The sequence below is a fragment of the Amphiura filiformis genome, chromosome 17 (genome assembly GCF_039555335.1).
Source record: "Amphiura filiformis chromosome 17, Afil_fr2py, whole genome shotgun sequence".
Taxonomy (NCBI): domain Eukaryota; kingdom Metazoa; phylum Echinodermata; class Ophiuroidea; order Amphilepidida; family Amphiuridae; genus Amphiura; species Amphiura filiformis.
In genome coordinates, this window is record NC_092644.1 from 55,262,721 (window position 1) to 55,287,909 (window position 25,189).

General features: G+C 37.5%; 1 protein-coding gene across 1 annotated transcript in view; it reads left to right on the forward strand.

The window, feature by feature from the left end:
- The first annotated feature begins 9,360 nt into the window (after positions 1–9,360).
- LOC140138013 (gamma-aminobutyric acid type B receptor subunit 1-like) overlaps positions 9,361–25,189 on the forward strand; it is a 28,756-nt gene continuing 12,927 nt past the window's right edge. The window contains exons 1-7 of the mRNA XM_072159844.1: positions 9,361–9,875; positions 10,326–10,463; positions 14,517–14,687; positions 15,534–15,638; positions 16,946–17,011; positions 21,939–22,136; positions 23,465–23,710. Coding sequence (XP_072015945.1) covers positions 9,618–9,875; positions 10,326–10,463; positions 14,517–14,687; positions 15,534–15,638; positions 16,946–17,011; positions 21,939–22,136; positions 23,465–23,710 — 1,182 coding nt within the window. The 5' untranslated portion in view covers positions 9,361–9,617. The remainder of the gene's footprint in view (positions 9,876–10,325; positions 10,464–14,516; positions 14,688–15,533; positions 15,639–16,945; positions 17,012–21,938; positions 22,137–23,464; positions 23,711–25,189) is intronic.

The following is a 25,189-nucleotide window of genomic DNA, read 5'->3' on the forward strand; positions in this document are numbered from 1 at the left end:
ATCTGTCTGTTTAGTCCTACGTGTGTGGGGTGGATGGGTGCGTGCGTGGGTGTTAGTAACAATATAATTCTCAGGTGCTATCTGTGTACAAATTGCCGAGGACTTAAAATATAGACATTGTAAAAAGTCGCCCAATTGGGTGGAAAATGTGTAAAAATTGAAAGTCCAAGTCACAAGCTTTAATTTAATGCAGGTTGCACTCTCGTAGCACTTAAAATAAAGAACTTGTAAAAAGTCCCCTGCCAGGGGAGTTGTCTCTCCATAGATTGCTGTTGTCAGTCTCTCTTATTCACAGTGAGGCTATGCAATGTGATTAGGGGAAAACTATTCCAGAGGGAGTTTGTAAATTGAATGGACCAGCCATTTTAGAGGGAGTATGTAAATTAAACGGAACAGCCTATTTTGGGACCATTTCAGAGGGAGTGTGTAAATTAAATAGAACAGCCAATGGGTATGTAATTTAACTGGAACAGCCTTAACGCTTCACGCTGGTATTTCCAATTATTATATTAATAATTATAATACGGATATGTCTGTTTAGTCCTACGTGTGTAGGGTGGGGAGGGGGTATGTGGGTGTTAATAATGTTACGAGTCGTACTTGACTCAAGGCCAAAATCACCTTTTTCCCGAACTCACACGAATGCACAACACAAATACACTGTTTGTGTAAGCTAACATAATCTAAGTCTTTAATTGAAAATAGAGTATGCTTGATACATATAATAACAATATTGCATATACAATAAAATCACACAATGACAGTTTTACTATATCAGTACTTAACCAGCTGTCTTCTTGTTGGTGATCCTAGAGTTCTTGCAATGTTCTGGACGACTGATGTAATATATCCTTATTCACTTGTCCTGCGAAAATCAGCGATGTCCATAGTACACTTGCATTTATAAATCCTCATACGAAAATGATGATGCTTCCTCCAATCTCCTTTGCGCTGCTATCTCCCCAAATACATCTCCTTGCGCTGCTTTCTCCGCAATATATCTCTTTGCGCTGCTTTCTCCAAAAATGGTGTTTCTTTCACCAATCTCTCTTTCTCCAGGGAACAGGTTTCTTTAACACAGCTCCGCTGTTTTTTGACAGATGCGTGGCCTTCACAAACCCAGCAAACTCCAGCAATTTGACAGAAGAACTTTTAATCCTTTGATGAGGAAGAGCACTTTTGTGTGCTCGCTGTCTTCTTCGTTGCTGTATTAAAATTAGCTCAATTATTGGCTATATAAACTGGTTAGAATGTACTTCTTTTTTGACGCACGAAGACCATCACACACATGTGGAGTTTACAAACTCCCACGATATTCTGTAAAGTCCCAACAAAAGCCTTCAGCTTTTTATATCAGTACTCATGCAAAAAACCCATCATCTATTAATAAACCATTACTTCAATCACATTTTCATAACATTGCTGCAATCTTGGGATTTCCCAAGATTAATTATACACATTCACCTTTCACATTACATCACTTCCTGGGGGGTTTTCCTGATGGTGCAATAATGAACTGGGGCTTTCCAAGTTCCAAACATAGCTCTGACTTTGTTTACAATAATTTGGGGAATTCCAAAATACAAGGGGTTTCCCATCTCATGAAATACTTTCAGCTTGTAAACAAAGTTAAATAATTAAATTAAATCAAATTACTCAGGGCACATCACAATAACAATATAATTCTCAGGTGCTACTGTGTACAAATTCTGAGCCCGGAAGCTGCTTTATTTGATGAGAAACGGCCGGCCCTTTGTTTTAACATTTGGGGCCATGAGGCCCATAATATTTGACTTATGAGGCCCATGGACATATGTTGAAGTTTAATTCTCTAGTGCTATCAGTAGACTCAAGCTAGGCACTGTAGCTGCTTTATTTACTGAGTAACGGCCGGCCCTATGTTTTAGCGTTTGGGGCCCTGGGGCCCATATAATGTAATGTATGGGGCTCACATGTACATATAACAATGTGATTTTCAGGTGCAATCTGTGTACTAACTCTGAGCCCTAAAGCTGCTTTATTTACAGAGTAACGGCCGGCCCTACGTTTTAGCGTTTGGGGCCCTGGGGCCCATATAATATAATATATGGGGCTCACATGTACATATAACAATGTGATTTTCAGGTGCAATCTGTGTACTAACTCTGAGCCCTAAAGCTGCTTTATTTACAGAGTAACGACCGGCCCTATGTTTTAGCGTTTGGGGCCCAGGGGCCCATATTATGTGACATATGGGGTACATATGTACATATGACAATATCATACTGTAAACCTATCTGTGTACCAGATTTGACCCCTGTAGCTACTTTATTTGCTGAGAAACGGCCGGCCCTTTGTTTTAACCTTTGGGCCCCTGGGGCCTCTAGCCTTGTACATCTGGGGCCAAAATGGGCAAAAGGCACATCTACAATTTAGGGCTTATACATGTGCAACATATGAGCCCTAGTGCCCTTGTAGCTTTAGAGCTAGGCTTGTCAATCTGTTGCCCCATATTTTTTAACATTTGGGGCCCTGGGGCCCATAATATATAACATATGGGGCTCATGTATACTTGTGTTTATAGAGTACCCTTGGGACTATCAGTGTACCAACTTATAGCCCTGAGGCTGCTTCATCTGATGAGAATCGGCATGGTTTGTGTTTTTACATTTGGGCCCCTGGGGCCCGTGCCCTGTGACCTCTGGGGCCGAGATGGGCAAAAGGCACATCTACGGGGTAGGGCCCATAAGTGTACCACATATGGGCCCTGGGGCCCTTGTAGTTTTAGCGCTAGCCTTGACAGAATGATGTGTTTGATAGGAGAAGAAGGAGGAGGAGGAGGAGGAGGAGGAGGAGAAGAAACCACAGGATGGGAAGATACCCTGCATGCGCTGCATGCGGGTATAAAAAAATCTAAGTCTGATGCCTTTTAATCCCCGGGCTGAACATTCAAATATTTCGTACTGATTTCTTATAAGGATATTATCATTTATTATGTAAACGTAGAGAACAAAAGTTGAAAATCAAGAAATTGATTAATATAATAAGTATTCATTATTGTGTCATTATAGGTAAAGATTCATAAATCATTTAATTTTAGAAAAGAAAAATATAACACATTTTTGTAGAACATTTCAGAAAGTAAATGCCTATAACCTAGAGTATCCATTCTTTTCCTTACAATTACAAAAGGAAGATTAAAACTAGAAGGCTATATATTTGTACACAAATACGGCTATACCCGCATGTTATCGGTGTACCCAAACTTACAGTCCTTATTTGCTGCACTCTCGTGCAAATAAAGAACTTGTAAAAAGTCCCCTCCCAGGGGAGTTGTCTCTCCATAGATTGCCGTTGTCAGTCTCTCTTATTCACAGTGAGGCTATACAATATGATTAGGGGAAAACTATTCCAGAGGGAGTATGTAAATTAAATGGAACAGCCATTTCAGAGAGAGTGTGTAAATTAAACGGAACAGCCTATTTTGGGACCATTTCAGAGGGAGTATGTAAATTAAATGGAACAGCCAATGGGTATGTAATTTAACTGGAACAGCCTTAAGGCTTCACGCCGGTATTAACAATTATTATATTAATAATTATAATACGGATATGTCAGTTTAGTCCTACATGTGTGGGGAGGGGGTATTGGGGTGTTAGTAACAATATAATTCTCAGGTGCTACTGTGTACAAATTCTGAGCCCGGAAGCTGCTTTATTTGATGAGAAACGGCCGGCCCTTTGTTTTAATATTTGGGGCCATGGGGCCCATAATATTTGACTTATGAGGCCCATGGACATATGTTGAAGTTTAATTCTCTAGTGCTATCAGTAGACTCAAGCTGGGCACTGTAGCTGCTTTATTTACCGAGTAACGGCCGGCCCTATGTTTTAGCGTTTGGGGCCCTGGGGCCCATATAATGTAATATATGGGGCTCACATGTACATATAACAATGTGATTTTCAGGTGCAATCTGTGTACTAACTCTGAGCCCTAAAACTGCTTTATTTACAGAGTAACGACCGACCCTATGTTTCAGCGTTTGGGGCCCAGGGGCCCATATTATGTGACATATGGGGTACATAATACATATGACAATATAATACTGAAAACCTATCTGTGTACCAAATCTGAGCCCTGTAGCTACTTTATTTGCTGAGAAACGGCCGGCCCTTTGTTTTAACATTTGGGCCCCTGGGGCCTCTAGCCTTGTACATCTGGGGCCAAAATGGGCAAAAGGCACATCTACAATTTAGGGCTTATACATGTGCAACATATGAGCCCTAGTGCCCTTGTAGCTTTAGAGCTAGGCTTGTCAATCTGTTGCCCCATATTTTTAACATTTGGGGCCCTGGGGCCCATAATATATAACATATGGGGCTCATGTATACTTGTATTTATAGAGTACCCTTGGGACTATCAGTGTACCAACTTATGGCCCTGAGGATGCTTCATCTGATGAGAATCGGCATGGTTTGTGTTTTTACATTTGGGCCCCTGGGGCCCGTGACCTTTGACCTCTGGGGTCGAAATGGGCAAAAGGCACATCTACGGGGTAGGGCCCATAAGTGTACCACATATGGGCCCTGGGGCCCTTGTAGTTTTAGCGCTAGCTTTGACAGAATGATGTGTTTGATAGGAGAAGAAGGAGGAGGAGGAGAACTAGAAGGCTATATATTTGTACACAAATACGGCTATACCCGCATGTTATCTGTGTACCCAAACTTATAGTCCTTATTTGCAGAGGACTTAAAATAAAGAAATTGCATGTGTAAAAAGTGAAAGTCCAAGTCACAAGCTTTAATTGAATGTAGGTTGCACTGTCGTAGCACTTAAAATAAAGAAATTGTAAAAAGTCCCCTCCCAGGGGAGTCGTCTCTCTTACTCTCCATAGGTTGCTGTTGTCAGTCTCTCTTACTCACAGTGAGGCTATGCAATATGATTCAGGGGAAACTATTCCAGAGGGAGTATGTAAATTAAATAGAACAGCCATTTCAGAGGGAGTATGTAAATTAAATGGAACAGCCTTTTTGGGGCATTTCAGAGGGAGTATGTAAATTAAATGGAACAGCCAATGGGTATGTAATTTAACTGGAACAGCCTTAACGCTTCACGCTGGTATTTCCAATTATGATATAATACGATCTGTTTGTTTAGTCCTACATGTGTGGGGTGGATGGGTGTGTGGGTGTTAGTAACAATATTATTCTCAGGCGCTATCTGTGTACAAATTCTGAGCCCGGAAGCTGCTTTCTTTGATGAGAAACGGCCCGCCCTTTGTTTTAACATTTGGGGCCCTGGGGCCCATAATATTTGACTTATGAGACCTATGCACATAATTCTGTTGATGTATAATTTTCTAGTGCTATCAGTAGGCTCAAGCTGGCCACTGTAGCTACTTTATTTACTGAGTAACGGCCGGCCCTATGTTTTAGCGTTTGGGGCCCTGGGGCCCATATTATGTGACATATGGGGATTATATATACCTTTGACAATATAATACTAAAGACCTATCTGTGTACCAAATCTGAACCCTGTAGCTACTTTATTTGCTGAGAAACGACCGGCCCTTTGTTTTAACATTTGGGGCCCTGGGGCGCAATATATATGACTTATGGGGCTCATGTACATATGCTGAAGTATGATTCTCAAGTGCTATCAGTAGACTCAAGCTGGCCACTGTAGCTACTTTATTTACTGAGTAACGGCCGGCCCTATGTTTTAGCGATTGGGGCCCCGCGGACCATATTATGTGACATCCGGGGATTGTATATACCTATGACAATATAATACTAAAGACCTATCTGTGTACCAAATCTGAACCCTGTAGCTACTTTATTTGCTGAGAAACAACTGGCCCTTTGTTTTAACATTTGGGGCCCTGGGGCCCAATATATATGACTTATGGGGCTCATGTACATATGTTGAAGTATGTTCTCTAGTGCTATCAGTAGACTCAAGCTGGCCACTGTAGCTACTTTATTTACTGAGTAACGGCCGGCCCTATGTTTTAGCGTTTGGGGTCCTGGGGCCCATATTATGTGACATTTGGGGATTATATATACCTATGACAATATAATACTAAAGACCTATCTGTGTACCAAATCTGAACCCTGTAGCTACTTTATTTGCTGAGAAACAGCCGGCCCTTTGTTTTAACATTTGGGCCCCTAGGGCCCCAGCCTTGTACATCTGGGGCCAAAATGGGCAAAAGGCACATCTACAACTTAGGGCCCATACATATGCCACATATGAGCCCTAGTGATTTTGTACATTTAGAGCTAGGCTTGTCAATCTGTTGCACCATAATTTAACATTTGGGCCCCTGGGGCCCATAATATATAACATATGGGGCTCTTTTATATTTGTAAATATAGAGTACCCCTAGGGCTATCAGTGTACCAACTCAGGGCCCTGAGGCTGCTGCATTTGCTGAGAAATGGCGTGCTTTGTATTTTCACATTTGGGCCCCTGGGGCCCGTGACCTTTGACCTCTGGGGCCAAGATGGGCAAAGGCACTTCTACGGGGTAAGGCACATAAGTGTACCACATATGGGCCCCAGGGCCTTTGTAGTTTTAGCGCTAGCCTTGACAGAATGATGTGTTTGATGGAGAAGGAGGAAAAGAAGAAGGAGAAGAAACCACAGGATGGGAAGATACCCTGCATGCTATTGCATGCGGGTATAAGAAACCACAGGATGGGAAGATACCCTGCATGCTATTGCATGCGGGTATAACTAGAAGGCTATATATTTGTACACAAATACGGCTATACCCGCATATTATCGGTGTACCCAAACTTACAGTCCTTATTTGCTGAGGACTTAAAATAAAGAAATTGTATGTGTAAACAGTTAAAGTCCAAGTCACAAGCTTTAATTGAATGCAGGTTGCACTGTCGTAGCACTTAAAATAAAGAAATTGTAAAAAGTCCCCTCCCAGGGGAGTCGTCTCTCTTACTCTCCATAGGTTGCTGTTGTCAGTCTCTCTTACTCACAGTGAGGCTATGCAATATGATTCAGGGGAAACTATTCCAGAGGTAGTATGTAAATTAAATGGAACAGCCATTTCAGAGGGAGTATGTAAATTAAACGGAACAGCCTTTTTGGGGCCATTTCAGAGGGAGTATGTAAATTAAATGGAACAGCCAATGGGTATGTAATTTAACTGGAACAGCCTTAACGCTTCACGCTGGTATTTCCAATTATGATATAATACGATCTGTCTGTTTAGTCCTACGTGTGTGGGGTGGACGGGTGCGTGCGTGGGTGTTAGTAACAATATAATTCTCAGGTGCTATCTGTGTACAAATTGCTGAGGACTTACAATATAGAAATTGTAAAAAGTCGCCCAATTGGGTGGAAAATGTATAAAAATTGAAAGTTCAAGTCGCAAGCTTTAATTTAATGCAGGTTGCACTCTCGTAGCACTTAAAATAAAGAACTTGTAAAAAGTCCCCTGCCAGTGGAGTTGTGTCTCCATAGATTGCTGTTGTCAGTCTCTCTTATTCACAGTGAGGCTATGCAATATGATTAGGGGAAAACTATTACAGAGGGAGTATGTAAATTAAATGGAACAGCCATTTAGAGGGAGTATGTAAATTAAACGGAGCAGCCTATTTTGGGACCATTTCAGAGGGAGTATGTAAATTAAATAGAACAGCCAATGGGTATGTAATTTAACTGGAACAGCCTTAACGCTTCACGCTGGTATTTCCAATTATTATATTAATAATTATAATACGGATATGTCTGTTTAGTCCTACGTGTGTAGGGTGGGGGGTATGTGGGTGTTAATAACAATATAATTCTCAGGTGCTACTGTGTACAAATTCTGAGCCCGGAAGCTGCTTTATTTGATGAGAAACGGCCGGCCCTTTTTAACATTTGGGGCCATGGGGCCCATAATATTTGACTTATGAGGCCCATGGACATATGTTGAAGTTTAATTCTCTAGTGCTATCAGTAGACTCAAGCTGGGCACTATAGCTGCTTTATTTACTGAGTAACGGCCGGCCCTATGTTTTAGCGTTTGGGGCCCTGGGGCCCATATAATGTAATATATGGGGCTCACATGTACATATAACAATGTGATTTTCAGGTGCAATCTGTGTACTAACTCTGAGGCCTAAAGCTGCTTTATTTACAGAGTAACGACCGGCCCTATGTTTCAGCGTTTGGGGCCGAGGGGCCCATATTATGTGACATATGGGGTACATATATACATATGACAATATAATACTGAAAACCTATCTGTGTACCAAATCTGAGCCCTGTAGCTACTTTATTTGCTGAGAAACGGCCGGCCCTTTGTTTTAACACATTGGCCCCTGGGCCCCTGGGGCCTCTAGCCTTGTACATCTGGGGCCAAAATGGGCAAAAGGCACATCTACAATTTAGGGCTTATACATGACTGTTCAACATATGAGTCCTAGTGCCCTTGTAGCTTTAGAGCTAGGCTTGTCAATCTGTTGCCCCATATTTTTAACATTTGGGGCCCTGGGGCCCATAATATATAACATATGGGGCTCATGTATACTTGTTTTTATAGAGTACCCCTGGGGCTATCAGTGTACCAACTCACGGCCCTGAGGCTGCTTCATCTGATGAGAAACGGCATGGTTTGTGTTTTTTTTTTTGGGCCCCTGGGGCCCGTGCCCTTTGACCTCTGGGGCCGAGATGGGCAAAAGGCACATCTACGGGGTAGGGGCCATAAGTGTACCACATATGGGCCCTGGGGCCCTTGTAGTTTTAGCGCTAGCCTTGACAGAATGATGTGTTTGATAGGAGAAGAAGGAGGAGGAGGAGGAGGAGGAGGAGGAGGAGAAGAAACCACAGGATGGGAAGATACCCTGCATGCGCTGCATGCGGGTATAAGGAGAAGGAGATGAAACCACAGGATGGCAATATACCCGTCCATGCTTCGCATGCGGGTATAAATATCAGCATTATGCGGATTTGGACAGTCAGTGGTTAACATCCGCTCTGTTAGGAACTGACTGCGAGTTACATGCACTGAGGTATGGTTCTCTGAATACAGATCGATAGCTTAACGCCCTCATCTAAAGACGGGGTATACTCTTAAGGTTCATTTACCCGAGTATTCTACATACTGGATGGGGTGGGCGGGAGGGCATTTTAAGTCGCCATTTCAAGAAGACTTCTGTACCAAGTCAACATAAAATAAAGCCTAACAAGTAGCTGCCACCAGAAATTGAACCTGTAATGTCATGCACCAAAGATCCCACTGAAAATAAATAAATTATGTCATAATGTCGTTACACGCTTGTTAAATCCGTTCTGAAAAATTCTGCTGAAATGCATTGAACCTTTTCGTTTTTATTGTTTACTCACTGCATTACTGAACATTGTTCAAAAGGCATCCATATAGAGTCAATAACTTCTACCCCCGATACATACCAATGTAGAGATCTCGTATACGTGACAGTGACTTTGGTATCATTCCCACTTGTTGGAACACGAGAAGTTAAAATCTCATTGAAACTTACTTTTGTAAATAATAGTGATTTCGCTTGACTAAAATTCAGCGCCATGTGGCGCCATTTATAATTGATCGCTTTCTGGTAGTGTCTTTTACTGACACCAATTCAATTGAAGACTGCCGTCAAAAGAAACAAGATGTTTGAGAATAATGTGAGAGTTCAAGCTTTCATTGGATTTATTCTCTGTATTGCATGTATTACGGCTGCAAATTTAACGACAACGACATCAAATGTCGGCAAAACACCGATTTATATCGGCGGTTTCTTCTCTCATGGTGGTGCCTGGGATGCTAGTGGCATTTTACCCGCAGTGGCTATGGGATTGGATCATATTAACGAGAGAGAAGACATATTGCCTGATTATGATCTAAGGATGGTTTGGAATGATACACAGGTTAGTTGGGCAGGAATGGTATTAATAACATAATTATCATTTCAAGAAACATTTGAAAGTCCATTTGAAACATTTGAAAATTTGCAACGTGGCTCAACATTATGTTATTGTGCATAACTTGTTTCATTTTGCAATAGGGAAAATTTCAATTGGAATTGGTCCTTTTTTGAAGGAAAAATTCGCAAAAAGTCCACGTTTTAGTCTCAGCATCCCCAATAAATCCTGGTTAATACGGGTCTGGCCTGATCACCTTTGCTTTTAAAATGGCTAACACAACTCTACTAAACTCTAACCATATCCCTTAACCCTATCCATGACACTTACCCTATGCTAACATTATCCCTAACCCCTAATATGCCATACACATTAATTTTAACCCTTTTCGGATTAAAGACCCTTAGTTGATATTGTAGTGATGTAATAATTATTCTGATGTTGTATTTTATACAGTGTGATCCTTCTTTAGGCACTCGTGTCTTGTTTGATCAACTTTACAATGAGCCTCAGAAGTTGCTCCTGGCTGGAGACGGTTGCTCCATATCATCACAGGCCATTGCTGGTACTGCATACCACTGGAATCTGAATACGGTAAGATATTAACTAAACTTGGATCAATTCTAAGGTTGTAATAAACAATAATTATAAAATCATATTTTTGTTCCAAAGTAAAAAATTAAAAGCGGCAAAATATGTAAAGGCCCATTCAGTGATTTGCTCAACCGGACATCGTAAAAATCATCAAAATTCAGATTTTGGTATCATTACCTTGTCATTTTCATAGATGTGCTAACATAGCCTGCGAGTGGTTCAGCCAAAGCCCTGTATTTAAGGTAAAATAAGACATTTGCATGGCATCTGCAAGTTATATACTGTCAGTATATAAAATAGCTACATGTATTTGAATGGGGCTTCAGCTTCGCCATAACTACTGTTTTCTTCGGGGTTTTTTGGCCACATTTTTAATTTCAAAAATATCAAAAGACAATGTGAATGACTTATCCTTCACTTTTAAGCAATTTATAAACAATTTTAATTTTTTTACACTTGCGCTGGGCTCAGTGAATGGGTCTTTAAGTCTATGCTATAATACCAGAGGCACTTTACTCCAACAAAGTATGAAAGAAAATCTACAAAATGATTATCTGTCATACAAAAGTAAAATAGGGATTAGTTTTCTGTTTTCTTATAAGTATAACCGGACTCTCCAATCATAACAGATCCAATCATAACTAACTTCTGGTTGATACAACATAATTAATATACAATTAGAATATGTGTGGGAGTAGGAGATGAACTCACTCTGATTGGCCCAAAGTTATGGTATGTGAGCAGGAACATAATAGCTTAAGTATATGACTGTCAATGGACACCAAACATGGCCCAAGAATGTGTGATGTATGCAAGGTTATAAAAGCTTTAACAATATTAATATAAATCATTGCCGTCATCAGAATAAGTCATACACGTACTAAATTAGTACAAAAGTACATTGACCCTTGTTATATCAGGAAATTTACAGATATTCCCTTGAATTGTAACTATATAGCTTCTTTCAATATCTGTTTTCAGGTATCATTTTCACAACCTGCCGCTGTTATACATGTATAATCTGACAGGAAAAACAGTGATTGTGTTCAGTTACGTTCATCGGGAACATAAGCGGTTTTTTTCATGAACTGAAAAAATAAAGACAAATTAGGTCTACATTTATTTTAAGTATTTAAAAATATTTCAGTGATAGTATAAGAACATTTTCGTTGTTTTTCTTTTTCTTTGATGCCCAATTAAAACAATCCATTGTTTTGTAACTTGAACATGGGGAAATTGTGTCAACTCGTTTTCTAGATATTTAATTTAATCGGACATAACTGTTTAACTCGAACATATAAACAATGTTAAGATAAACCAATAAAGTGCTCCTGATAGCCTATATTTGACATTACTTATTTCATATATAGCCTATAGGAAATATGACTCCAATTGAAATTTTTATTTTTTACTTTGAAACAAAAATGTGATTATATAATTTTGTTTTGTAACAGCTCAGTGTATTCGTGTAATTAATTGATCCTAGTTTTTTTATACTTTGAATATGAATCAAAAGGTGATTCCATAAGTATTTTGTGACTTTGCCTTCAGAATCTGGGTTCAGAATAAACCTGTGCCAAAAACAAACCAGGGGCTCGTATTGCAAATGATGGAATTCGGAAGTAAACAAAGTCTTACCAAATTCATTGACTAACATATTTGAGTAACACGTTTTTAACTGACCCTATTGTTCTCTCACTGGATTCAATTGTTGTGTTTATCCCGGGGATTTCCCTGCTGTTGAACATATATTACTGAAATCACAGAGACGGTATTTCATTAAATATTTTTGTTATTTAAACTTCCTGTTTCACATTTTCAAATCACAATGTAACAATGATAGCTTATGAAAGCTTATGATCATGCATCCGTGCAGGACGAAAAAACTCACACGACAGAACGTTGGATCGTTTGTGGTTTGCGTGGGGTATTCCCGAATTATTCCAATTGAACAATATGATTTGCATGGTTCAAAACACGTAACAAAAATATAATTGTCAAAAAATACCCCCAAGCAGTTTCTACCGTTCCCAATATGTAAAATGTCGCACATATCCATTACTACATGTTCATGACCGTTTCAATATAAACCTGATTATACAAACATTTGAGTCTTCGATTCAACTTAAGGGGTGGGGTATGAACCTTTGGACAGTATTTATTGAGGGACATTAGAGCACATCAGACATATCGAATTGCATTCTGAATACGAAGAATGTCCTTCTGATATCAAATAATTTTGATTTTTTGAAATTCGCAATGTAATACACATTTTATGACAATTTTATGATATTTTTGATATTTAACAGTACTCGAAGTAAATTTTATAAATCTGATGATTTATACTTAAAGTGTATGTAGGTGGGATGAAAAGCCGACGATCAGTTGAACATTTTGATCTTTCGTATTGAAGATATGAATTTTTTTCCCAAAACACCAACAAAATTAGGTCTTTTTGGCAAAAAAATCCATATCTTCAATATGAAAGGTAACAATTTTCAATTGATCGTCGGCTTTTCCTCCCAGCTACATACACTTTAAGAATATAGATTTATAAAATTTACTTCGAGGACTGTTAGGCCTATATACCAAAATGTGAAAAATATCAAATTTTAATAATTTGTCATAAAATTTGTATTATATCGTGAATTTCAAAAATGAAAATTATTTGATATCAGAAAGACATTCTTCGTATTCAGAATGCAATTCGATATGTCTGATGTGCTCTCATGGACCACAAAAAATACTGTCGAAACGCTCAAAACGCTCATTCCAGATCCCTTAAAAGGTAGTTCACTTGATTTTAACCTTACTTATTTTATCATTATTTTCATTATCATATTTATGCCTATGTCAATAATCTCTACTTTTACGGGTTTGTGAAAATAAACAGCCTCAGTGGCAGTTGAGATTGGATTAAGCACTTCCTTTCTCTTGACCCATAGGCTGACATTAAAATTGTTAACTTGATTGTTGGGAGTGGACTTCTTTTCCTTGTTCTTTATCCATGTTATCCTCAAATCTGTTTATCACTTCTCTTTCCATACATCTCTTTCCATGCTTATATAGGCTTTTTAGCCTGGCTTGAGCATTTTGTTTGAGCCTGGTCCCATCAGGACCCAAGCGTGTCTCGGCCACACGGAGCGACCGTTTAAACAAACAGACAAACAAACATATCTGTAGCTTTTAATATATATGTGTATCAGTGTTAATAATGTACGATAAAATAAAAATGTTGGTAAATTACCAATTAGAAATGCAAATAAGTTAAGTAAGCATGGTAAGTAAATTATAAAATAGCTAAAATGCATGACCGATACAAATTCAATTCTTTTCAATATTAATTTAAGAGCTATATATAGATACTTGAACAGAAGACAATCATGTTTTGTACAAATACCTCCCAGCTCTCAGCTTCGTAAATAAAGCTGAAGTTGAAAGAAGTGGGACAAAAGTCATGTATATAGTATTTGTACATTTGCGAAAAGTGTTTTAATGTTTTTTCTCATAACAAGACAAAGACACAGAACCTGGAGACCACTCGCACTATACCCCCGGACTATACCATTTTGATCTGTATGATGTATTGGTGCGACATAGTGCACTGCATTTTAATCTGTTTATTGGCAATTTCTTAATATAAATTAAACGGAGTTCTACAATAAATAATAATTAATGTCTTCATCTACTCCTTTTGACGATGCATTAAACAGACTGAATACATTTATTGTGAAGCACCATGTGAAGAACTATCCAATTTGCTATAAAAATTCACTCTTGGTTAAAGAGTAAAGCTACTTTAGTCTATTGTACATTATACATAGCAGCGGTCTACAAAATCATTATTAACAACAACAAAGAACAAAACAAACCCAACATTACTAGAAGTTTTAAAAACAAAAATTCCTTTTATTTCATATTTTACTTATTTTATCCTATTTTACCACGGTTATTATGATGGCTGTAAAAAAACCCGGTATAAATTTACCGGTAATTTACCGACTCACAATTTGCTGTTCTGTTTAATATTTTTGTTTTTTGTTTGTTAATCAGGTGTCGTATGCAGCCTCATCCCCCGCATTGTCAAATCGTGATGTTTACCCGTACTTCTTTCGAACGATTATGCCCGATACAATGTTTAACCCAGCTAGAATTCGACTTTTGCGGGAGTTCGGATGGAATAAAGTCGGCGTCATTCATGGCAAGGAGGAAATAGAATCATTGGTAGGTTGCAAAACATTCAACCACTGTGATTCAACAAAACCAATGCGTTGTTTTGGTTGCCATATGGTGCGACAATGTGGTTTGTGTCTGGATTTGAGGTTCATTTTTCATGTTTTAAGGATTTCACATCGTTTTCGAAATATTAATGTATTGCTAAACTAAACTAAAAATACAGGGGCGTAGCCAGGGCGAGCGGTTGACAAACTGCCCCAATTATGTTTAGGGATAAAATGGAGACGGCATCGCGGCAAAGAGTATAAAATGTCCTTAATTTAAAATGATAAAAAATGTGATAAAATGTGACAAATGGGGCCGAAAATATGGCTTTGACCCTCACACTAAAATCCCGGCTATACCCAACAACCCGAGGAGGTGGGTGGGTACTCAAGTTGGGAGTGGGCTGCTGATAATTTGAGAGTGGACCCAAATATGCCAAATTTTGAAGAAATTTGGACCCATCGATATAAATATTTAAAAATGAAAAAAAAAAGAAGACCCATCCATACCAAAATTGGGCTAGAAAAAGGGGTCATTGATGTTTTACTCCATGCACCGCAGGGCCCAACAATCGAGGTAGAAAAAGTGTTAAAGACAGATCTCAGATTGCTCCAGAGATTATAATGTAGACCCCCCCCCCCGACAGCACAATTCTCAGGTAACAAGTAGACAACTTAATTGACTTGAAAGGCCTCAGCACACTTTATAGACAACAAGAGTCCCTGGACAAGAGAACATCTTGGAGGTCCAAGGCGAATCATTTTAGGCGGGTTTTCAGTAAGCCTCGTTGTCATCCGTTACCATCCTCTTTTTACGAAAGTCTAATACTTATTATATTCATACATGTAGGCGGCTGATGATCTTCTTGATTTACTGGAAGAAGCAAACATCACTGTTCTCACTTCAGAAACATTTGCATCGGAAGATCCTTATCATCAAGTTCAGAACCTAAAGGTATTGCATAATACAAAAAAAATCCTATTTGTATGGCTATGATATCATGGATCAGCCAGAGAGTATATGCGGTGTCGAGTCTTTGAAAGAAATGTACCTTTAAGGTGGTAGGCCTTACTACACCCCCTGATAAATTTTGCGACTACTTTTGCATTTTTCTCACAAAATAACTAACTGGTAGCAAAAGTTATGTATTATGGGGGCTAGGAATCCAATTACTTGCCCCTATAATATGTAGGCCTACATGACGTTTGTTACTTACCAGTGTGTTATTATTTTTTGAGAAAAATGCAAAAATAGTCACAAATTTATCAATGGGTGTAGTACTGCCTTAACTTAATTTTAATAATTTCAAAATCTTACATACAAAAAGCAACAAGAAATAATTACTCATTGTTTTTTACGAACGAAAGCAGCAATAATAGCATTATTAACTCTGCATCGCTGGAGAAAAGCTATAATAATGATTGTATTGTTGTCATTGTTGTAGTTTACTAAATTAAAACGTATGCCTGAAAACTATACAATTCAAGTGAAATTGTGAACTCATTTAGGTAATAGAATGTTGGCATTCAATTGGAAATTCAATCACAATGGGTTTTACAGCTAGCTTTACCGGCTTGTGATAGGTAATTCAATTTTCTGAGTTTAAGGGATCGGATATAGCAACGTTTGCACAGTATTTTTTGTCGGACCTGAGTTCGACAAAAACATTATACGGAAGGTTAAAATTTTCATATGATGGACGGCTTTTCCGCCCAGCTACATACACTTTAAGTACACATCATTAGATTTATAAAGTTAACTTCGAGGACTGTTAAATATCAAAAATATTAATTTGTAATAATTTGACATAAAATTTGTATTATATAGTGATTTTCAAAAACTTATTTGATATCAGGGTCACATTCCTCGTATTCAAAATGCAATTTGGTGTGTCTGATGTGCTCTCAGGTCCAACACAAATACTTACAATTTGTACAGCCTTGTACAGCCTTGTTTTCTTATAGAGTACCGGTAGTAATTTATTGAAAGCCTTGGTCATCAGAAAATAATTCTCCATCAGATTCCGAAAAGTCGAAAATTTGCCGGGCACATGGGTTTCATTACATTATTTTAAGTATATTTAAGTTGTAGCCTACGCTTGCTTTATATAGGGCTCACTAAAAGCTTTCACACCCATAAGGTCGTATAATTATATAAGCAGTGTCTTGTGATTTGAATTAATCTGCGTATTTGGCTTAAATTTGAAGAAAGAAAAGAAAGAAGAAATAATTAGAAAGACTTATATTGAATTTTTTTTACAGAATGTTGATGCCAAGATAATTATCAGTAATATGTATGCGTCTAAGGGTCGGAGGACTTTATGTGAGGTAAGAACGTACGCTAATTGAGTCGCTAATGATGTATATCTTTTACGAACAGCGTTGTTGTCAAATCAAGCAAGTTGAAGCAAGTGAAATATCAACGTACACTTTCCCGATTTCAGATGTCTTGACTTGATAATAACAGACATATCACAGAAAATAGCAGAAACACGTTATTTAATGTTTCTACATGAATGAGCTTTATTAAAGCATCAAAAAGTAAAAAATGGAATTGAAATCGGTCAATGCATTGTGATGTAGTGTCAATTTAAAGATGCTCGTAAATGGAATAAAAACCTGCCACAAAATGGGTGTAATGACAAAATTGGCACATTTCGAGATTTTGAAGGTTTATGTGGACACTTGCTTGAAAAAGCAGCGTTAATTTAAGTATCACAGGTTAAATGCCTGTCTTTCCTGACTTCGTTAAAGAAAACAAAATTAAAAAATGTATCATTGAATAATTGTAATAAATTAACCAAATATATTTTTTTGGCAAATTCGGCCAATCTGCAGACAAATTAAAGCTGAAAAAATGACTAAGTTCAGTTAATTAATATGCAAAATTGATGCAATAGAAAACCGTACATGATATATCAGGGTGTGGTTTTTTTGCACACATGTATACAAAGTTCTTTCAATTGATAACAAAAAATACACAAAAAGTAATTCATTATGCAAATTAGCTAATTACAGCTAATTTTGTATTCATGATATTATTATGTAAATTAGGCATGAGTAATTTTTTTCAATATGTAATGAAAGTCTATTCATTCATCATAAATTTGTCAAGTATTAACCTGTTATGATGTTGAATAAAGAAACTGCAGTTAATTACTTAAAAATAATACAAAAAAATACAAAGTTTGACATTTTGATGGTGTCTGGAATAGAATTTTCTTTTTGACTGTAAACATGGTATGTGTCACCATTACTCAAAGCCAAATCCGAAAAGTAAAAATAAAAATTCATTTGCAATGAGACTTTCAATTAACATTTTGTTATCTGGATTAACATGGGAGGGTAAATGGTAAAAGGAACCGCCATTCCACTCTACCGCGTATACAAAAAATAGTATGACCGTGGAAATAGCTATTTCCATGCTTGGACACACACAACGGCTTAGAGCTATTGTGGGTTGGTAAACTACTCACTATGAAATATATTTGATAATGTTATGTTTCAACTAGTTTTCCTCAAGTGCTTCATTCGTTGTCAACGGAAATAATTTACATGCTAAGAAAGATTAGTATTTCATCTAAATGGTGGTAGGTCAGACTATTTCAATAGGACTAAATTTTACTGATTTATGAGCGATCTTAAAAAATTCATAAAACAGGCAGTAGCTCTTAAACATAGCAATATTTAATTTGTACTAACCCGATGGTAGCCTCAGAAAGGCTTCACACACCATATATTAAAAATTCAAACAATTGGGATAAATGAAACATATGAGGAAATTCATTTTTCGACGTGGATTTTTCTAAAATTGGCCAACTTTGAAGCGCGCGCTTTTCAATTCACAGTTATGCTTGCATGCACAGTGTGGCAGAATTATTGTGCAGCTACTGTGACATCCCTAGACTCTAAAACAGTCTATAATGGTCATGATAATCGTGGATATTACCTCCATCACCCTATCGTTTAATATTATTATCATGATCATTTCATTATCAATAATATTGTCATTATTATTATTATAAATATCTCAATTTCATTATTATTGTCTTTACCATCCAAATTTAGTATAATCTCTTCATATCGTCGTCAACGACTATACGACGACGATAATGATAATGACGATGGTAATGACGATGGTAATGACGATGGTGATGATGGTGATGATAATGATGACTAATAATGATGTTGATGTTGATAATGACCACAAGGATTTTAACGCTTTTGATTCTCAGTCGTTATAAAGTTCTGTTTATGTGCACAACCGGAACTACAATGCTGGCCATAAATAGGGTTAATGTAAATAAGCCCCCACTCCCCCCGGTCAATGTTGAATCCTACTTTTTTGGTCACGCGCGCCTAGTGACACCCAACATTGATTGGTGGGGAAGGGGGATAATTGGAGTGTTAGGAAAATGTATAGGGTTGACACCAAAGAAACCCCCATTTCATCACGTTACAAATTATGGAAATAAGGCGTTTTCCATCAGTGTCCCAAAGCATTTTGGCCAGCATTGTAGAAATGGCACGTTGATACTGTATTTGCTTTTATTACTGCAGCGCAATTTTGTGTCGCAGATCATGTGTCGTACATACATTTACAATTTATTTGATATGAAAAAGAATGAAATACTCCATTAAATTACAATAAGGCCAAATAAAAAAATAAACATGTTTCACGTCCCCTCCCGCTTCCTTTTTTGAGGTTTTCTCAAATAAATTTTTATTTTTTGAAATTCAGTTATAACTTTTCAAAAAATATGTTTAGGAAGTTGGGATGCCCTTTTGTCAGTCAGTTGGGGAAATGCACCAAAATGGGAACATTTTGGGTTAATATCAATTAATTTTGAACAGTCGGGGGAATGGAATCGAGACCCGTGCCACGCCCAGTTAAATGTGCTCCTATGAAACGTGCTGAACAAATTGTGCTTGTGAGAGCCCGCGAAACTTTCCCAAATTGTTTTTAGATAAATAAACGTGCCGTCAAGAGGTTGCATTCTCAAGTTAAATCCGCGAGCAGTGACTTCTTTACCTTTTGCAAGTTATTTATTTATGATGATAAGTGCTCGAAATCGGCCATTATCATGCACAATCCAAACATGACTCTGATAGTGTAAGAAATAGTTTCTTGTTTTATATTTAGTCAAAACTAATAATCATGATAATTAAATATCACGCACAGCAAATACGCGGTTGATGTCAGCTACCTTTCACATCCACGCTAAAAAGGAAATAACTTTCCAATACACATAATGTCAAAATATTGTGCAATTTTCATTAATTATGTGTGCCTTAAGATTTATTCAACATTTCTAAACTGCATATTTATTGCAAAAACAAGTTTAACTCCATTCGAAGAGAATTACATTACAAGTTGACACTCGTTGCAATTTTTTATGCGTATTTCTCCTGAAAAAAAAAGAGAAATTGTGTTGGTAAAGTTCGGGCTCGTACGAGTCCTTCCCCCGTTCGAAGCAAAATTAATTTTCAAGGCAGCGGGCTGATGACGTAAGTAAATGAAGTGGACACTATAGGGGAGAGTGTTCATTCCTGCATAGATCATCTAGATGATCTTTGATACATGTATAAATGCGCGGCCTTCAAATGTCAACAAAGGTTATAGCTACCGTCTCATTGAAATTGTTTATTTGCATAATAAATACAATATTGATCGCTGAGACTAGTATAGGCCTACCTGAATATACTAGTCTCAGATCGGTCACGCTTAAATTCCAAGCTCAAATTTATTTTTATTTTTTAGTCCAAATATTTCTCATGTTGTTGACATACATATGAATTGTAATATCACAATTTACTAATATATAAAAAAGAAGCGACTGATTTTATCCATATGTTTAAAAACCATTAAATTTGTAATACTTGATTCAGTGTTTTTTTCTGAGAACAACAACAGTATTAATACATTCTGTGTTGAGAGCGTTTACAGTCCCTTCTCTCAAAGCAGGCACATCTCATTTCATGACGTCAATTTTTTTCTAGGTCAAATCTGTCATGTGTTCGAAGGAACTAACCGCTTAAGTTGTTTTTTGCGGAATATCAATTTTAAACGTCTTATTTTCTCAAAAAAGGAGTCATTTTTTATCATTGTTTATTGTCCTCATAATATTAGCTTGCCAATGATATGATGTTGTCCGAGCAATATATATGACCTTTAAAGCTCTGTTATTAGGTTCGGTTTGGGGTGATACGGATTACATCTAGTTTCGGAGTCCGGGTCCGTATCAGATACAGATAGTCCTTCTAGACGGACAATATCCACACCATGCCGTCACGGCGTGATTTGTGGTGCTAACTGTTGAGCCCTTCCAGAAGGACTAGATACAGACTACTCTACTAGATAATTATAATCTGTATCATAATGTAAGGTTGTTGAACAGTGGCGTAGATTTCTTTTGAACATGGGTGGGGTTGGAAAAAAATCGTGAAGTGTAGTGAATCCAGCACCTTTTGGTGACAAAATAAGTTTATGGTACAAATTTAGCCATACCGTATTGAAGCTAAATTGGTGAAATATGGTCAAAAATGCCACTTTTTAGGTTAAAATGGCCATATGAGGTTCATTTGGTCAAAAACCCACATACAGGCGTCAACATGGGGGGGGGGATGATATGGGGTGGGGATGACTATATGGACCCTTTCCCTATCAAAATATTGGGGGTGGATTAATGAAAATTAGAGGTTTTCGATAAACATGAGAAAAGGGTGAATGAAGTGTTAAGTGCTCGCAGCGCGATTTATTTACTTGAAAGTGATCATATAATAGGGGCTATATGTCGAATGGCATATGAATATTTTAAGCACGGACTTTTAATTGTCACTGCACGGATTGTTGTTTAATCTCACTGCACAAACATGCCAGGAGGCACGTTATATAGAATAGCCCCTGGATTGAACGGACGTTTATGAAATTACATTATTTGAATTGGATTTGAGCATTAAGACAAGGACACATTTATGATGCCGTAATTCAGTAATAACTTGTATTTATTTCATTACAATCTGATTCAATATTACTAAGAAAGCAATAACATTAAGTAATAATACATGGTCTCCCCTGCAGGGTCATTACACACCTGTTGCACTCTGTCCCATCATGCATTATACTCTCGTTCCCGCGTACGAGTTCCAACAAGCACATGAATTCATAATTAGAATACCGTATTGCCGGCGGATCCCTGTAATAGTGCTAAAATGATAAAGTGAACATAATTCCAAAATGTTATTTATATTACAGGCTTACAGAAATAATCTGATTGGTCCTGGTTACATGTGGTTGATGGTGGGCTGGTACCCGAAGAAATGGTGGGAGGTAGAAGATGATACGGTGACATGCTCCATGGAAGAAATGCGAAGAGCAGCCCGAAGTACCTACTATATATCTACAGAGAGTTTGCAACTCAGTACTAGTCCTGATATAACTGTCGCAGATATAGTAAGTTGTGCACATGGTGTATGATCACAAGACACTTAAATCTTCTGAAAATGAAGCACCAGAGGGTCTGAAATTGAACCTTGGGGTATACACAATGGGATACTCCAGTTGAACCCGTATGGAAGTCATGACCTTAATCTCCCACATAAAGAGTGGGAATTTCAAACGGGGTTAGCTGGATTGGCGACTCCATTTGAAATGGATTTCAACTGGAATAGCTCAATCTGCGGCAAGATTATGAAGAAGTAAATCTTTATGAAAATGGGGATTTAAATCCAGGGTTTAGCTCAGTTTAACTCAGTTATATAAAAAGTGTAATTGACCCGGCTATTTATAACTCTTCAAAAAAAGTTTGGAAACTTTACAAAACGGCTTTATATCAGAAATATTTGAAATCTATTTCCATATTGTTTCATATCAATACAAACATTGTTCTTTCCTCTCAAAAATGACACCATATTTGTGACCATAACTTATTCTATGGTTGAGTAACTGTCTTTGAAAGACAAGGAGGTCTCAAACAAAATGTGCCAAATCTGCCATTGTCTGTGCCATTTGCAGCATGCAGTAAACAAGAATAAGGAATATCACACTGTTTCATTAGAAACGGTTTCAAAGTGCTGCCAGTCTGATGTACCGCTCTTTTGCAGCCGTTGTTTTTTTGGGCGGCCACTTCTGGGTCTTTCTTTGACATCTCTGGTCTGACGAAACTTGGCTTTTAGCTTGGAGATCATACTGCGGGAAACTCCATAAAGTTGCCGCACTTTGATTCTGAGGTATGCCAGCCTCAAGCTGACCAATAGATCGAGCTTTATCCAGATCTGATAATCGAACCATGGTTGATTAGAACTTTCTTGCAAATCGACCACTATGAAGAAGTCACCATCAAGATTGACTTGCGTTGATCCATTTGAATCCACATGTAGAACTGTTAGTGTTAATCCCATCCTAGCACTTTTCATTCAACATGATGTACTGCAGACAACTTTTCATTCATTCTTGTATTCATGCAGTAAACCACTCGTTCATTCATTCAAAGCAATAAGATGAGCGAAGACAATGGTCACATGGGTCAGTTTGGCACATTTTCTTTGAGACCTCTCTGTCTTTCAAAGAAAGTTACTCAGCCGTGGAATAAGTTATCGTCACAAATTAAGTGTCATTGTTGACAGGAAAGAACAATGGTTTCATTGATATGAAACAATATGGAGATAGAATTCAAACATGTCTGATTACACCCATTTTTGAAAGTTTCCAAACTTTTCGGAGGAGTTTATGTGGCTAATATAATTATCCTTATGATTTTGTGACATTGTTTCCTCACTTAGACTGCAGCTGAGTATGTAATTTTGCTACAAGAATACATGAATGACACCGAATGGGCTGGGTATACCTGGCACAATGATAACCCATTCGGTTATGACGCTGCCTGGGCTATTGGATTAATGCTTGATAAAGCTGTGTATCGTTTGAAAGAAATGGGACTCCAACTGGAGGACTTTACTTATGATGACAAGGAAATGGCCAAAGTATTCTTCGAATTGCTAAAGGAAACAGATTTTCTTGGAGTTTCGGTATGTGTCCGCCCTCTTGATATTTCTTATTAATTAAGCATATCGGCACTGGTTACATCAGCTTACATCAGGGGTCTAACAAACGTGTGGACAGGGTAGACGCGGTCCAGGCACCCCGAGCAAAAGCGAATTAATGTTTTATTAAAGGGAAAAAGAGCTGATAAAGAAGATGTTAAAAGGTGTCCTTGATGTCCATGGGAACAGAGACTCTTGCTACTCCCGCGCCCCTGGGTTCCATTTAATAGTACACTTGGCCCATTTCAGTTAAATTCCATACGCCCACTATTGGAGATGCGATTTAAATCACGTTAATCTTCCACATAGGATGTGTATTTCCAATGGGTATACCTGAATGGGTAACTCCCATTTAAAATCTACACAACCTGTGTGAGAGATTAAGATTATAGGGAGCTATAGGGGTATGTGGATTTGAACCGGAATCGTCCATTTTTAGGCAATAAAATACGATCACTTGCTAGGATTAATTAACTGCTCGGACAAAATGAACACAGTAATTTTTGTGGGACATGAGAGCACATCATATCGACATATCGAATTGCATTCTGAATACGAAGAATGTCTTTCTGATATCAAATAATTGTCATTTTTTTAAATTCACGATAAACTACAAATTTTATGTAAAATTACGAAAAGATGAAAATTTTCACATTTTTGATATATAACAGTCCTCGAAGTAAATTTTATAAATCTAATGATATATTCTTAAAGTGTATGTAGCTAGGAGGAAAAGCCGACGATCAATTGAAAATTTTGACCTTTCATATTGATATGGATATGGATTTTTTCCTCCATAAAGACCTAATTTTTTTTTGGTGCTTTGGAAAAAAAATCCATATCTTCAATACGAAAGGTCAAAATTTTCAATTGATCGTCGGCTTTTCATCCCACCTACATACACTTTAAGTATAAATCATCAGATTTATAAAGTTTACTTCGAGTACTGTTAAATATCAAAAATATAAATTTTTAATCGTTTGTCATAAAATGTGTATAACATTGCGAATTTCAAAAAATCAAAATAATTTGATATCAGAAGGACATTCTTCGTAATCAGAATGCAATTCGATATGTCTGATGTGCTCTAATGTCCCACAATAAATACTGTCCAAACGTTCATACCCCATCCCTTAAAAGCAGAATGTGGCGTAAACCAAAGTTAATTTGCAATTGTCCGAGAGTGAACAATGGATGTTGTCCGTCCTTTAGGAGGGGTCATGAGCAGAGTAAAAATATATTTTTCGGTATAAAGACTTTCATCCAACGGATGGATTAGAATAGGAGTTCAAATATAATACCTCAACCATCCTTCAAAATTCATAAAAATATAGTTGGGATGAATGAAAACCTTGAAACTTACTTATTACAATACTTAAATGAATGGTTATTATAAAGACTTCATTAAAATAATGTAATAACAAACCATAGTAATGACCTTCACATTATATAATAATATACAGC